General features: G+C 39.3%; 3 protein-coding genes across 5 annotated transcripts in view; 2 read left to right on the top strand and 1 right to left on the bottom strand.

The window, feature by feature from the left end:
* Positions 1-4,425, top strand: part of LOC137106788 (lysine-specific demethylase RSBN1L-like) — a 35,006-nt gene extending 30,581 nt beyond the window's left edge. Inside the window, 3 exon segments of the mRNA XM_067490654.1 lie at positions 131-301; positions 451-559; positions 1,522-4,425. Coding sequence (XP_067346755.1) covers positions 131-301; positions 451-559; positions 1,522-3,501 — 2,260 coding nt within the window. The 3' untranslated portion in view covers positions 3,502-4,425.
* A 3,225-nt stretch (positions 4,426-7,650) lies between these two features.
* On the bottom strand, positions 7,651-9,703 carry LOC137106790 (transmembrane protein 60-like). The gene is made up of 3 exons (XM_067490666.1): positions 9,539-9,703; positions 9,129-9,212; positions 7,651-8,842 (listed from the first exon to the last, which is right to left on the bottom strand). The coding sequence occupies exons 2-3, from the start codon at positions 9,210-9,212 to the stop codon at positions 8,525-8,527; spliced, it is 402 nt and encodes a 133-aa protein (XP_067346767.1). The 5' UTR covers positions 9,539-9,703; the 3' UTR covers positions 7,651-8,524.
* Positions 9,704-10,075: 372 nt separating this feature from the next.
* Positions 10,076-16,550, top strand: part of LOC137106730 (protein PHTF2-like) — a 38,009-nt gene continuing 31,534 nt past the window's right edge. For 2 of the 3 annotated variants that reach the window (XM_067490456.1, XM_067490453.1), the window contains exon 1: positions 10,076-10,271. The gene's annotated coding sequence lies outside the window, so the exon portion shown is untranslated. Of the gene's footprint in view, positions 10,272-15,446; positions 15,468-16,550 lie in introns of those variants that run through there. The other variant, XM_067490455.1, reaches the window with a different exon arrangement.

The raw sequence follows: 16,550 nt of genomic DNA, 5'->3' as shown, positions 1-16,550 counted from the left end.
TTAGTCACATTCTATTTAATTTAGACAACAGTAGAGCGGTGATACATTTCTTTGTAGAGCTCTGTGGGCACTCCCTAGTTCACTTTAATATTGTTTTTCTGAAGAGTGTTTATTCTTTGTCCCCTTCCAGCTCTACCAATGAGGTGAAGAACCTCCTGCAGTCACTGCCCAGGACCAGTGAGCCCAGAGAAATGCTATTTGAGGATCGGACTAGGGCCCACGCTGATCACATCGGTCAAGGTTTTGAACGCCAGACCACAGCAGCCGTAGGAGTGCTGAAGGCTGTGTGCTCTGGAGAAGGGTAAACAATGCAAAAAATATATGATCACACTTGTCAGGCTGTTGGGTACACAGAGTAATGCTTGTTTAGAAGCAACACTCTCACTGTTTACACTGCTTACTCACAGACATCATATAATCTCTCTCCTCCCATCCCTCCGTTGTTTTCAGCTCGGAGCCTTCTTGTGTAACCAAAGACGTTGTGTGTTTCCATGCTGGCGATTTCCCTTATGTGGTTCAGAGGCTGCAACTCGACCTCCATGAACCCCCGCTGTCTCAGGTGTTGGATTACACTCACACGCACAGAAGGAATCACAATAAGGACTGCTCACACATTAGATTTAACCCAGTTATTAAGTCCCAAATTAGATACAGAATTAAACCACAGCATCACCTCAATGTAACACTCATTATCCAACACTTAGTAATGGGATGTTGGATGCTGGCACCTGGTGGAGCAAAGTTAAATTGCAGTAAGTCAGAGGACTTGACTGGAGTATTAGTAATTTATTTACAGTATAACTTAAAAGAAATGAACTGCAGAACAAATTATCTTTGTGTACCTTTTTACCAGGATAGTCCACAATGCATAGATTCTGCTTTCCAGGGAATCCAGTGTAATTTCCATTATACCTAGTTGAACATTTTAAGACCTCAGCTAAGTGTATAGACATGTCCAAATGATTCCAGTTTATGGCACCATAATATTATAGGCTGCCCATCGAATGCAGCACTTTTGGTTGCAGGAGCTCGTTACTTGTAGGTGGAGTGCTACATGATAATGAAGATGCGTTTACTCCTAATCACAAATGTATTTAAATTGGGTTAAATGTTTCATTCTGATGAAGATTTGCCTGAGATTTTATCATCTTATCAGTATACTTCAGACTGTATATTTCTAGTTATGTCTTGTAAAAAACAACTTGTTAGAGCATAAACCATATTAGTGATGCTAGGTATCATCTCTGATTAAAATTAATTCTTTAATTGCAACAGTATTGGTTTTTGGTTTTTATTGGGAAATTCAGATTTTCTTTCAGTTTAAGTCATCTTTTCTCAAATGTATCGAACTAAATATAGGTCAGAAAAAAGATTTTTAAAAATGTTATCAAATGTTTTAAATTTGAAATATAGAGAATTATGTTTCCAAATAATTGCCTGTGTGACAACAAGGATTTTTCTTAATTTTGGATTGCACCTCTTCACTTTCTCTAGCTAAACTCTCCTTCTCTCCCCATACAGTGTGTTCAGTGGGTGGATGACGCCAAACTAAACCAGCTGCGTCGGGAGGGTGTCCGCTATGCTCGCATCCGCCTGTGCCACGATGACATCTACTTCATTCCCCGCAATGTGGTCCACCAATTCAAGACTGTGTCTGCTGTCTGCAGCCTGGCTTGGCACATCCGCTTAAAGCAGTACCACCAAGAAGAGGGAGAAGAGGAGGTGAAGGAAGAGGAGGAAAAGCTGGTTGATTTTACAAAGGGGAAGACAGAAAAAGTGGAGTTGAAGGAAGAAGAGGGGAGGAAAGAGAACAAAGGTGGGAAAGGAGTCAAAGTAAAGATAAAAGAGGAGGATGAAGAGGTGAAAGAGGGAGCAAACAGGACGTTGCCCGCTGTCAAAATTGAGGAACAAGATCTTATTAACCCTCAACATTCCCCTCTCTTATCTCAGCCTGCTCCCTCTGTGGACTCCAATAAGAGCAATAACACAGACAGAAAGGAGAAAACACAGAGGGAAAAAGAAGATGGACGCACCAAACAGCACGATTCTCCTCCTTCTAAGGCAAAGACTGAACCTCCAGCTCTTCCTCCTTGCAAAAATAAATCACCTTCACATCTCTCTCTGTCCCCTTCTGCCTCTCTTCATCCTCCTCATCTGGACGCAAAATCCAAAGTATCATTAAAGCCCCACCATCATTATCGTGAGCATCATCATCATCACTCAGACAGCAGAATCACGTCTTCCAGTACAACTTCCTCTTCGTCCTCTACTCTTCATTTGGCTCCAAAATCACTTCGTTCTTCTTCTTTTTCTAAGTCTTCCTCTTCTTCGTCGTTATCACCCTCAGAAGGAATCACTAATGCTCCTTTGTGCTCCTCTTTTGCTGCTCCCAATCCGTCTCCTTCCGCTTCTCACATTCCCATTTTGTCCACATCTTCCTCTTCGTCATCCTCCGCTACATTGTCCCTGACCTTGTCTCAAGTGGACTCAGGTCTCTCCACGCTCCCTCCTTCCACCATTTCTTTGTCTTCCCAGCTGCCTCCCTCCACTCAGCCAGATCAACTGAAGGACAATAATTTACTTTGGCAAAAGCCTAATGTTCAGTCAGACACACGGACCCAGTCAGAGATTCGATCATCACAAGGTTTCCCCACTGTGGGTGTACAGACACATACCTCCCAAGCTGACACACAAACACACGTTCTAGCTGACATGCATGATCGAACTCTGACAGATGCACGGACACACACATTCCCAGAAAAATGGACACACTGCTCGGACTTGAACTCCATAACATCAGTCGATCCACAGATGCGTACACCACAGATGCGTACACCACAGAACGTTGGGAGGCCAGGAATTTACATGCAGCAATACACACCCCAGCATCTCCCTTCTTCTCGTCTCCCTCAGATGCTTCCTCCCTCCTTCTCCCCTCTCCTATCACACTCCCACCTTCCTCACAGACCTCCAGTGCTCACCCCAAATCCTCTATCCAATCCCTCCCTCCCTACACAGCCACAATCTCTGAACTCTTTTCTGAGTCAGGCACCAACTCCCCCTTCTGTTCACATGAGCAACCCTCACCTACACCCCTCTCACCAACCAAACCTCACCACCCAGTCTCAACCGTATTATCAGCCTCCTCTCACCAGCTCCCAGTCTGTACCCTCTCACCTTACTCACCATCACCAATTTCCCAAAACCTTCTTCCCCCCACAGCACCCGCACTTCTCCTCTCACCCCTTTCTCCCCTCTCAGTCTTTCCTCTCTTCGCCTACCACCTCATACCCACTACAACCACAATACCAAACCTCAGCACCAGGGCAGGTTCAGCTTTCTCTCCCTCAGTCTTTTTGTCACCCTCCTCCTCCTCCCTTCTCCTCGCAATCTCCGCCTCCCCCTCCTCCTCCTCTTCCACCTCCTCTGCCCCCTCAGCCTTCCCCTTCTGTTCTCTCCCTTTCCCCAAAGAATGAAGAGGAGCAGAAACAAATTTTATAGTAGTTTTTGTACATAATGATCCTGTTTTTAAATGACTGTACAGGGGGTTTATTTTGATTGTTGTAAAACCATGTAAAAAGGAAATAAGGAGGAAAACAGTGGAGTGTATTGGTATGGACGCAGTATTGTAGTTTATAAAGCAGAGTTGGGCTTTATTTACCCCAGATATCTTGACTGGATTGGTTTAGATTGTACTCAAGCGCCGATTGTGCTCGGGTTAAAAATATTTAGCAGTTGTTGCATGTGCTGGTAGTTATGGCCTTTTTAAAAGTAAGGGTGCACCCCTCGAGGTTCTACAGGTTCTAGAATGCCAAACTGCTGTTCAGTTATGTATTTGAAGTGAACATAACCCTTTTGAATTTTAGATGATCTGTGAGCCATCAGAGCTGGAGGAATATAGTTACATTTCTGTATACTTTGTGATATTTAATATATAAAAAGGGTCACGAGGATTACTTTTGGTGAAACTTGCAGCTAATGCTTCCATTTTGTGGCTTTTTTTGTAGTATCTTTGTGCCCAAGACTGTTTCTAAAATATTGATGGGTCAAACTGTGAAATTAAACAATATACCTAACATATATTGTATAATATCACGTATTATAGCAATACTGTAATGATACATTATAATCAATACAGTATGTTGCATTACTTTTCCCTAATATTGTATTTTGAGCAATAATGCTCTGCAATAACCTGCTGAATATAAAATTGCATTTCCCAGTTGTTGATATAGTTGCATCTATCTGTATTTTATTAGAACTTCAACTGATAAAAAAGCCAGTGATGTCTATTTTTCACTGAGGAGTCCATGATGAGTGCTTACATGGAACTAACAGGTATCTTTGTTAATCAATCCTATTGTTTTTTGCCAAAGACATTTTGTGCTACTAAACAAAAGGAAATCCCCATTTTAACAACAAATATGTATAGTATAGCCACAGCCAGTAGCACGTTAATTAAATGGGCCGTTAAGTTGTACCTGTAGCCTCAGTGGTAGAACATTGGGCTGGGGGGGGGGGGGAGCATTCGGCATAAAAACTCATGCCAAATCAAGGTATGGAATACGTTTTGTTGCGGCGACCCCTGAAGGGCCAAGCCGAACCGCTGATCTTGACCAGGTTGTACTTGTAGCCCTCAAAACTTGCGTGTCTTTCATTGTCTGCTCATTTTGGAAACCAAGCACTTGCTAGTGAGCCAAGGACAAAGTCAACCCAGCCAAGCCTGTTCTACAAGCAGCAGACACATTCTCAAAGTATTTGTCATTAAAAAATACGTTATTTGCTAACATCTGATCCCAATTTTAGTGTAAAGTGTGGGTAATTGGTAATAAAACCAAAATAAAATGATATTAGTTCCCATGCAGCTACATTATGAGCTCACCATGAGTTATATCTCACAGCATCCGGATGAGAGGCAATATCATATGAAATAATGTGACCAATTACAGCACTTTTTAACATGTCAACTGCTGTTTAAACACAGTTGATATTATTGACTATTATCTTTATTAAATACATGTCACATTATCACAAGGGCAGTTTCCAGTTCTTCCAAGATTATAACTTTAATCAGTGCAGGTCTCTGTAATTCTGATCGTCATTAGTTTTATTCTAAATGATTCTTTATGGACTAGATGGTACAATGTTGAGAGTTATTCCCAAAGCACTATTTATCTATTTACCTGAAGTCTGGTTTTCCTACAGTGTGAAGAATACTGTCTATAAAAATGTTTTATTTATTAAGCAGGGACTGAAGTGACATCCTGTGTTTAAACATACAATAAATTATTAACAAGCTTTGAACAGTATGTGTTTTTCCAAATATCTGATTGCCTTCTGTCTCAGTGTTATCCCACAGTTGTGGATCTTATTCTGTTTTGTCATTTAGTTCTTCAGTTTGATTATTCATTACTGGAAAACAGCCCACTTGCTAATGTAGCCCACATTTCCCCAGTGCCTGTCCTTAACTGTGAACTGCTAAATGGTCCAGAGCCATAAAGAGAAGGTGTTTTCTCCTCGTATTGGAATGTTTTGGACTCAAATTTTACATTTTCACTGGAAAATGAGACTAAAGCCTTAAATTATTCTGTGTGGTGGCTGAAAACTCAAATGTATCAGCAGTCTAAGTTGGGATCGCTCCGTGGAATGGTATCCTAAAAGCAGGGTCTTGGTTGTTTATGATTAGTCTCACCACAAGCTGGACTTTTTTAAAAAATTCAAGATCCAGAATTTTTGGTTTTCCTCTAAGGACTTTTAGAAACATCTCTTCACTCTGTGGCTCTGGGGAGAGCGAGGTAATAATGAAGCACTTATTGCCCGTTGCAAGGCGCTATGAAGCTCTTTATGCTTTTGGGTTTCAGATGTTACAAAAATGTGACAGGAACTATATTTTTTTATACAAATGTGACAAAATTTATAGTTGAAAACAAAACAGTCTTCAGGGGCTTAGTGTTGTTTTCACAGAGGTTATTTATCTGAATGTTTGGATTGTGTTTTTGGTTTTGTTTCTGTGATTTGTTTTTTGTTTGTTTTTTTACTGTCAGCACTGTAGTGTACATAAGTTTTGTAAAGACAAAACTTCAACTAGTGTGGTTTCTACTTTAAAGATGAGCCTACCTAATAAAAGGTTCAATGTATAAAAATTTTGGGGTAAGTCCTTATTGGTCTACTGTTTTAAAAACATGCACTTTTTAAAATTTTTTGCAGTGTTCATGTGTAGTCATGAAACATGTTAATTTACAAAAAAGCATTTTTCGTATATCGGAAAAGATTCTGAAAATTGGTAAACTTTAAAGGTTGGTTAATATCTAACCTTTTAAAACGTCTAAAATGTTTAATGATAAAGAAAATTCCCTCAGTCTGTTTGTTAGACCTCAATTATAAATCATTTTGGTGGGAAGCAATAAATATAATTGTTTACAGGGAAAAACTGCACAGAACACGTGTAAACCTACAATAGCTTGACAGCAGAGACGAGCAGTGATCACAACACATCACAGTGTAAAATTACAAAATAGTTACCTCTTTTTTTTTCTCGTCCAACAATTATGAGAGCCATAGGAGTGAACCAAAAAGGGTAAAGTTGTGGATCTGAAAACCAACACAATAAGGTTATATAGGCCTTAAAACCCAGTCCAATACTATAGTGATTGTCTATGGATTCATCACTCCAAGCAACTCTTTTCACATATAAGTAGCTTTATAAGCCAATATTAAGATATAATATTGTTTGGAGCATCTCTAAGAAGATATGTTGATATCCAGTTACTACACTGCCAACTCAGAACTCGTGCTACCATACGGGCTTATGCTACATTTATTTCTTATTTTCAGAAACTATACCTATCTCTCTCTCTGTGTTGCAGTTATGCAAGCCACCCAGTAACTGCAGTCTGCAGCAATGAGCTAAGCAGTTTACCCAGGCAAGATATGAGCAGACAACACATAACTACAATGCAGTAGCCCCATAATTCAGGGTTGGTGTGTGTCCGGTCAAATACAACTCAAAATTGCCTTTTTCCTTCTTCTCCATCCCCGCGTGCACTCGCTTACACAGCAAGAATGCCAGAGGAGCTCAGCTGACCTTGGAGCAGAGGGGGCTTCTTTGGAGAGAATACTTAGAATCTCATTGATCCAGAATTTTCCAGACAATTGCAGGCTGTCCTTAAATTAATAACTGCTACCACAAATAGTCACAGTAATATACATGTACATAGATTATTGTTCAACAAAATAGTCTTAAGACACTGTGTATTGTGTATTAAAGTAATTACTGAAGGTTCAGCTGGTTGAACCACAGTAAACCTGTTATTTATTTAGTGGTTTCAATTTTAAACTCCAGCATTTTTCTTCAGTTTTTATCACTTAATCTTAACTCTGCCTTTGCACCTATCATGTTTCTCTAGACATAGATCAGCCCCCTCTGTATTTTGCTGATGACAGCCAAAAATAGAAGTGTTTGCAAACTAACTCCAGGCTTTATGGTCTTGTAGCTTTTAGGAAGTGTTCCCAATTCTGTGTCATTTGTAAATGATTTCTCTCTGTACTTTCAGTTAATCTAGTGACTTTTTTGGAAAATCTTAAATCACCTTTTTGTAAGTGTTCAGCAGACTGAAAGAGCGAATACAAAACACACACAAGAACCTACAATTTGATGTAAAGCAATTATTTATTACAAGATGTCAAAACATCTATTTCCCCATCAACAATAAATGTATTTAATAAGCATTTGATACCCTGGTAAAAGTATTTATATGGCATCATCACAATAATTACAACTTAAACAGTACAATAAATTATACAGTTAAACAGTGAAAAAATGGCATTCATCCCTTAACCCACAATGTGTTGATTTTGTTTTATTTATCTGAAGGTAATCACTTTGTGTCATTGCAGCCAAATCAAGCTGTTGTCCTGTCCACATGTAAAGTTATAAATTAACGTGCAAAATAGTAGTTAGTCAACCACCCTCAAAAGCCTGGGAATGCAAGGGAAATCATGTTTGTGCATAAATACTGCTTTGCATTATCTAAAGCATTCTCACAATATCCATGCTCCATGATTTGGTCACAAGATAGAGCTTTGCAGCAAAATGAAGGAAGTGGAGTGGAGTCTACATTCAGCAAATACCATCCAGTTCCTCAATGTGTGGTATTATTTATAAGATCAGACATTTGAGCTTATGTACAGTAAAAATAAACACTAGAGCTCAAAACATTTGAAAACATGAATGCTTCTTCCAGTGTAGGCTTATGGTAGTTTTATACAGACACACCTGAAATCCTTATGGCACTTTTTTCTTCTTAGAGAAAGCAGAGCCATTTTTGAGCTATTTAGAATTTTTTGTTGAATGCACTGTCTCACTAGCAGCTCCTCTTTGATAATAAACCAGTGTCCCAGCTCTGCTGAACCTCTCACATTACAGTTCACTGAGGTGTGAATGCAGATGATTTCATTTTGTATACAAAGTCTATTAATCTTAAGATAAATACCAATGAGGTTTGAAACACTAGCATGATTTCCCTCAGGCCTCTCTCCTCTCAGGAAAGATGTTGAGCCCCAGCTCCACCAGTGCTCCCAGTAACATGGTCCACAGTGGTATGAAAACAAATGTCAGTTTAACATCAGCCAGCTTCTCCAACTTGGCGCACAGTGTCAGGCAGAAGCCCAGCTTCAGCAGCATGGCCGTCAGGTACCAGGCACGCAGACGTAGGTCCGGAGAACCATTGCGGGGGTCGTACCCAGGCTTGCAGCGGCCTGCCATCTTGATGGCAAGCATGAGGATGAGGATGCTGTCAAAGACCCAGACTGGGAGAAAGATGAGAAACCAGTTCCACTGTACCTGGAAAGTGAAAATAGCGTGGGTGTTGTCTTATGAGTAATTTAATAACATAACTGTATTGGGAATTGACCATGTGAGCTTCACTGCAACAGTACATCACTACATGCAGAAAAATACTACAGGTACTTGGTATTTAAGTAGACAATTATGTGTTTGTAAATTATATTCAAAATCGACTACAATTTAAGTTAATTTAAATCCTACAGTGCAGACCTATATAAACAATAGCCAGACTTTTAAAAATATTATTTACATTTGTGACTCATAATAAAACAAAAATCGTTACCTTTCCATCCAATTTGAGTACTAGCATGATGAGAAAGACAAGGGTAAAGACCCAGGTCAACAAAACCCTCTGAGCCAGAGACATCTGGGGACAAAGACAGACAAACTGAGACTGGCCATCCATGAGACATACACAAAGACGGACAACCTCTTGATGTTGAGTTATTTAGCAATAAATTAGTCAGAGAATAATTTAATGCAATGTTGAAAAAGCTGCTAACAACCATTTGAAGATGAAAATGTAAAATAATGAAACGAGATGTTAATATAGCACAGTTGGAAATTTAATGGTTTACATTCATCGTTAGTTAGCAACCGTTAACGTTACAATCGCAGCTAACTTTAGCTTCAAAGCCCAATAGCATGTTGGGATAACCGATTAGTGTCATTCAAGGCAGTCATCTGACTTACGTCCGCGTATTTATGTACCGATGCGCAGCATTCTGTAGTCCTGTATAACACAGACTAATATTCCTAAAACGTTTCTGATCATAAGTCACATCATTATCGCCAGTCAGGTCCGTTATCGACCACAGACCGTCACATCTTTCTTTGGTCCGTTATCTGAGTTTGTCCCACCCCTCCTGCAAGCCAATTGGTTCTAATTTCGTTGTGTCACAGTAATTTCACGTCCATCACGCTGGGGTTTAACCGTAACTTTTTTGCAAAAGCGCAAAGCAAATGTTTGGCGTTTCCTGTAGTGAATTTTAACGTCCAGTAGAGGTAAGTAAAGATCTTTTTATACCACCCAGTGGTTGAGTTTAAATGCGTTACATCGTGCTGCCACATAAAAATGGCCACATTGTGCTATTTTATGTTTTACTTTTCTGTTACACTACTTATTGGAGTAAAACGCTAGGCCGCCCCCCTTTTCCGTAGTTCTTAATTATTCAACGGACGCCGGTGGCTTAAAATGTAACCGCGCGTTAATACGGTTATTTACGGTCAGGACCTGGGGTTGCATTTTTACCCTGAGCGACAGAAAGGGAAAAGCTAATGCTTCAAAATCGGTGAACACACACGCTCAGCATCTCCTCCAGACAATGGGCAGCACTTGGCATATCAGTGCTGTATAAACTAAATTTAGAAAGCACAAATTTGGATGTTTGTGTGAGGACTCGGAGCAACCGTCGCAGTCAAAGAGGTAAAGAGCGTCTGCATGATATGTTTGGACAGCAGCAGGCAGGATTTGGGTAGTGGGCACAGCTGTGTGGGCTCTTTGTGCCTACCGGTAGCTTAGCCAAGTGTGTAGCACGACATGAGCTAACGTTAGCAGTAGCCCAAGGACGTGAAAGACTGTGTATGTTTGTATGTGTATGAGAGAGAAATAGAACCGAGCCATGACGATTGAAAATACCGTGGCTGCATCTACATGTGTGCTAACGTTAGCTTAAAAACTGCCTTTAAATTGATTCAAAGCGCGGCATGAGTGACAACACACAACATTTAACGCTACTTAGCGCTAACGCTACTCAATTATGTGGCCCTAATTTACTTAAAACCTGCAAAAACATAACAGGTTCTGCTGATTTGATATTATTGTCTCTTCTGTTTAAAACATTTGCCGTTTAAATCCTACTGTTCTGCACCTCACCATTATTTCCATCACGGCGTTTGCCCTTAGTCTTTATACCAGAGCTGGGCTACCTCGCCTTAAACTGTAAAGTGGATAAAAAAGAGCTCGACACGAACATTTAACATCGCTGTCTATGGAATTCTAACAGTGTTGTGTCACCCAGCAAATGCTATATATTTAATATCTGTGCCTTTTACGCAGGGCATTCTCTACTATCTAATTTACAACACAAAACGAAATGTGTTGGGATTCAGACGGTGTGCCCCCTCAGCTGAACAGTTTCTGTGTTTCTCCTAATTATCATCCGAGGTAGCTATCTATAAAATATGAAGTACTTTGCATGGTTGGGAAATATTTTACCTATCAGATTGTTTGCTATCCCATAGATTTGTGCCAGTATTTGTGTGGCTTTACTTAATCTGCTTAACAATATCTGCGGAGTCAGTGAAGGTTCTCCAGGTCATCCAAGTTAAGGTATCTGAAGATTGAGACCCAGAAACAATAGCGTTGTATGAATCGTGTTTAATATAATGTTTTTAAAGATATTCTTGAGAAACATGAACATGACTGTCAGTAAATATATGTTAAGACTATATCACAGCAGAGCTTGCATTCAGCTTCACTCTTGTTGCAATCCATTCATCATAATACAGCTCTTAACTACAGACATTTGTCAGCCTTTGCCGACTAGCAGAGGCTAATATGGTATTGGGTGCAGAATGGGAGAAATTTTATGAGTCAGAGTACAAGCACACAAAGGCAGATTTGGCCGCGATACTGGTATTAGCATTTAAACAGTGAATTGGTTTAAATACTATGCCATTCAACTAATCATACCTGGTATTGATCTCTCTTCTTATTCTCTATTATATTCTGTAATATCTTCTACAATCATGGTTTACTTCCTATACCTAGCTCATGTAACCAAGGCAAAACAGGCTTCAGCCGGCATTCAGGCTTACAATTTGGACATCTGGTTATCCAACATATTTAGCCATCCTGTCTGTCTGATGGTCCAGGTATCTTAACTTTGTCGTCAATCAAACAGGTTTTCCACTGCAGTCATAATTTGACGCCTAAATTAACCCTCCTCACTACACTGTACAAAGTACTAAAGGGCATCATGCAGTCAGTTAAAATGTCTTGCTAAAGTCTTTTTTTTTTGAGCTAACGTGTAGTTTCTATATAAAACAAATTTAAGATTAGATTCAATGCAATGAAATTAAAATCGTTGAAACGTATCGTATTATAGTTTTTGGAATGTTATTATAACATACACCTGCAACAATTGACTACTGTTGCAACTGCTGTATATGCAGTGTTGCCAGGAATTTGTTTGTTCTTACAGTTTATGCATGCAGGGCACCATAATGCAATGTGTTTGAAAAATCTAAACCTCAAGAACAGCACAGTTATGTAAGCATGCAATAAGCTTCAATTTTTTCATTTATTGGTTTGCAAATCCCTTACAGTTGCTCAGTAGTGACTGCAGTTATTCCCCTGCAATCACATTAGCCGCTTTACATATTGCAGTTGTGTCAGTTACCAGAACATTTAGAAATATAAATAAAATTATTTCAAGATCCAAAGAACTTTATTGATCCCATAGGGAAATTGTGTAATTATATAGCACTGTGTATTTATATAGGGGGGCCTGGTGGATCAGTGGTACGGCATTAGGTTGGGATGCAGAAGGCCTCAGGTTCGATCCCTCCTCACCAGGCCTGGCCCAGGCCTAGTCACCAAGGGCCACCTTGGTGCCGTTCCCGAGCCTGAAAAAAAAAAATAATGGGAAGGTTGCAGCAGGAAGGGCATTCGGCATAAAAACTCATGCCAAAAGAACATGCAGAACACGTTTCACTGTGGCGACCCCTGAAGGGACCAGCCGAAAGCCTTTGAGCACTTTAAAAACAGGGTCCTGTTCACCAAAGTAATTTACTGTACATGCGTAAAAATTAAAAGCCGGGAAAAAAAAAGCTATTATTACAAAGTATCAGGCTTCACTATGTATTAAAATCCAAGGAAAATAAGACCTTAAACCTTAGTCTTATTTGAAATCTGCCAGGCCCATGATTGATCTATCATTCAGGGTGAAACTATTACCATAATGTCGGGGATACAACTGCAAAAGCATGATCACTGCAGTGTTTGTATCTTGCCTTTGGACAGAGGTGGGAAGTACTGAAGTATAAATACTGTTGCTAGTGTACTTAAATAGAAATTTAAACTATTTGTATTTTAGCATTTATTTTCACAACAACTTTTTAAAGAAAACTCTCTACATTTTAACACATTTGAACTTTCTATTCCTTATATGGTTGGTACAATAATCTTCAAATTGTATTAATATGACATAATAAATTTTCATATATAAACAGCTGTTAAAAATGAGTAAAGAATATGGACCAGTACTTAGATTGTTTTGCCTACAGCAGTAACTGTACTTAAGTAAACAATGTGTTTACTTTTGCCACCTCTGCCTTTGGCAAATCTAAAAGACATTGACTTCATGATCTGTGGGATCTTAATGGTTTGTGCCACTGTAGTAATTCACAAAGGCAGACAAGTGCCAGTACATTTAAAGCCTTAAAAACGTCAGAAATTTAAAATCAATACAAAAACAAACTGTAAGCCAGCGAGGGGAGGCCACAACTGGAGTTATATGGTTGTATTTTTTTCAAACATTGAAGCCTTCATACAAGCTAAAAATTGATCAATTGAACTGACAAGATCAATAGATGTCAGTGACATTTGAGATATATTAAAGCAATTATAAATTGAGAAGCAAGGCACTTGAATGTAATTCAATAGTAGACATCAGCAGCAGGAAATTGTGGGTGGATGAGCAATAAGTGTAGCTTTGCAGAAGTTCTGCAGTACCCAAAAACTGGAGGTCAGTGCTGCTGTGGCATTTGCGTTTTGTATCTGTATTTTCATACATTTGCACAACGTGAGGTATGCAAAACAAACTGACGTCTGTTGTCCAACCGGAGCATTCCTTTGTCTTATTACATCTCTTGTTGTCTCTGTCTTTCTCATAGTTAATTTCTTCTTTCCCTCTGCCTCTCTTTCAATCACTCTAAGGGACTCTCAGACAATACTCTTTGTATTGTGCAGCTTGATTCTGTCTGCAGAGCTAGTTACATCATCAGCTGCAATATAGTTACATCACACACACACTACACTGCCGTATCATCTTATGCTGTAGTTGTAGGGTGACCTGCAAGTGCAGTTATTGAATTCATAGCAATCAAGTTATTGCATGAGGAGAAGGGTCATAGAAAAGGTCAAGTGGCCTTGCAGAAGTGCTATGTTACAAGCTCAGCTGTGTTATAGTAGAAGCACAGGGAAATGATAAAATTAAATTTGAAGTTTCCCCGGGCTCACTAGACACTTGAATAGAACGGCGCCATTTGTTGTTGTTGTTGTTGTTGTTGTTGTTGTTCGATAACTGTTTTGTCAATTAAAATTGTGCTCATCTTAAAGTTGGGTGGTCACTGGACAAGGTGCTAATAAGAATCCTAATGTCGTAATTAGTTCCACGCCACTAGTTGAAAGGAAGCTAAAAGGATGTCAATCAAATACAGCCTGTAGGTGCCCATACATCTCTAAAAAAGGCTGCTCACGGTCAGGGATGTGTAGGTTTTTATGTTCACAAGTGTTTACTCTAATTTAGTGTTTCAACATCTCCAACTAGACATGTTCTCTCTTATCCCTTTTGAGTTGATGTGAACGGCCTTTCTTCCATTTGATGGATGGCTTTATTGCACCAGTGATTGTGGTTTGATGAGCAGCATTAATGTTTTCATATAGAGCATTATTACCTGAAACCCAAGCGTAAGCCACCAATGCAAGTGTATAACTGAGAGTTGGCTTTTCCTTAAGAATAACATCAGGTGACATGTAGCATGACTTTGAGAGTCTTAGTTCGGCCTAGTTTTAATGATTAAAAATTAAATGCTTGGGTTAATTATAATGATGAAAAGAGGATATAGAAACACTGATGATGGTTGTTGGTCTCCTGACTTTCCACAAAGAGATACATTGTTAATAAAAGTTAACTGTTGGATCCTTATGATGATCGTGACTTTGAACCACCATATGCTGAAATGGTTAATATTTATATAATTGACATTCATGTCGCATATTGCTTAAATTGCATGTCGATGTCTCAAGTATTTTTATTTGCCTATACGGCATATTTCCCTTTTTTCTTTAAAATACTCCGTTATGTAGTAATAGTACCAGTTAAAACCTTTTCTCTGTTCTTTATACATTTTGTGTGCCTATCGTGAACAACTTTCTAGTAATTATTAAATGCCATCTATCGTTTCTAAGAATGATTGCAGTGTCCACGTGCAACTTGTGTGTCTGTATTTGTGTGTGTTTGGAGCTAAGTAAGAGAGCCATGCTGTTTCATCATCACATAGATGTTAGACAATGATCTAGAGGAACTCGCATGCTAGGAACTCAAATGCAGACACAGGATGTTGTTATTGGTCTAACACTATCCAAGTCATTCCTCACTGTATTTTTTTGTGTGTGTTCAGGCAAAGCCCTCCTCGATTGTGTGCTACATGCTTCAGTACCCCTTGTTGTGTTGCCGTGAGGTTTCAGTGGCCTACACACAAAGTGACCCTGCTCAGACAGCAAGAACAGTTGACTACATTGTTTGTACTGCTCATTTTGTCTGACAAAGACACTGATGGAAAATAAGAGATTGTGGAAAAGGCCATACTTCCCCTTCTGAGGAGAGAATGAGAGGTAGAGCTGGGGGTGTGTGTCTAGACTGGACAGCGTGTTTCTATGTTTGTAAGGCAAATTCGTCCAACAAATACCCCTACACACATTTTGTTGTTATTTGTATTTTGTTTGTTTTTACTGTGTACTAGTTTGGCCAAACCTCCAAATGTTGGACATGAATATAAAAGGATTTTATTGTAAAACATTTTGTCTACCATAATATTAATGATTCTCTGTGTACGTACATCCTACTAAAAACAAAATGTCAGAATTCTTTGTTAAAGGAAAAAAGATGGGCTGATGTCAGATACAACTGTTTCATATTTTATTGCTCATCAGACGACTTAATGTTAATGAAATGTCTTACTTTCTGAGAAGTCATCCCCTTTGGATGTCTATAAAAATGTCTCATGATCAAGGGAACTTGATTTGAGATTCTTTTGCTACTTAATTCAAATGTCTCTGCACTGCTGGTCCCTGACCCAGTCATAGTGGCATCTTCCAGATGTTGATATTAGGTTGAAGCCTTGGCTTGAGAGGAGTAGAAGATCATGGGATGTCCAGATGACTCTTTTTCCCAGACTGAGTAAAAGTAGCTACCTTTGAGTGTGTGCCCGTACTGAGTACCGATATAAGTACTAAACTGTTTTTCTTCTACTATGACTTGCTGGACAGTACCTTCTTCATGAATCCACTCCACAGTTAAGCTGATGAGAGACACTGGCAAACACTGACGGTCCAAATTGTTGTGGGGGCACTCCTAAAGACTTTCATAGACTAGACAGTTAACACCTAAACACTGTTTCCACCAACAGTCACAGATTTCTAGTCTGGAAGGAGTACACACACTTAATGTGAGAAAGTTGTGAGGTGGACAAACTCGTAAATACTGTGAAAATGAAAAGTCATGCCGTACAGAAAAATTACAGGTTGTGTATGTGCAGAAAGTGTTTTTTAATGTGCATTAACTTAACTAGCATAGAAATAGACTGTCTCTCCAACTGACTTGAAGCTTCATACAGGAAACGCACTTTGTTTGCAATGTAGTATTAGGTTCTTGTTGATAAATATTTGACCTTTGCAAATGTATTTTTAGTGTCCTAT

This window comes from Channa argus, chromosome 21 (assembly GCF_033026475.1).
Source record: "Channa argus isolate prfri chromosome 21, Channa argus male v1.0, whole genome shotgun sequence".
Classification (NCBI taxonomy): domain Eukaryota; kingdom Metazoa; phylum Chordata; class Actinopteri; order Anabantiformes; family Channidae; genus Channa; species Channa argus.
This window is presented reverse-complemented; position numbering and strand designations above follow the sequence as displayed.

Coding starts and splice junctions, on each gene's coding strand:
- LOC137106790 (XM_067490666.1), bottom strand. CDS start 9,212: ATGTCTCTGGCTCAGAGGGTTTTGTTGACCTGGGTCTTTACCCTTGTC. Junction 8,843..9,128: donor TACTCAAATTGGATGGAAAG/GTAACGATTTTT, acceptor TTCACTTTCCAG/GTACAGTGGAACTGGTTTCT.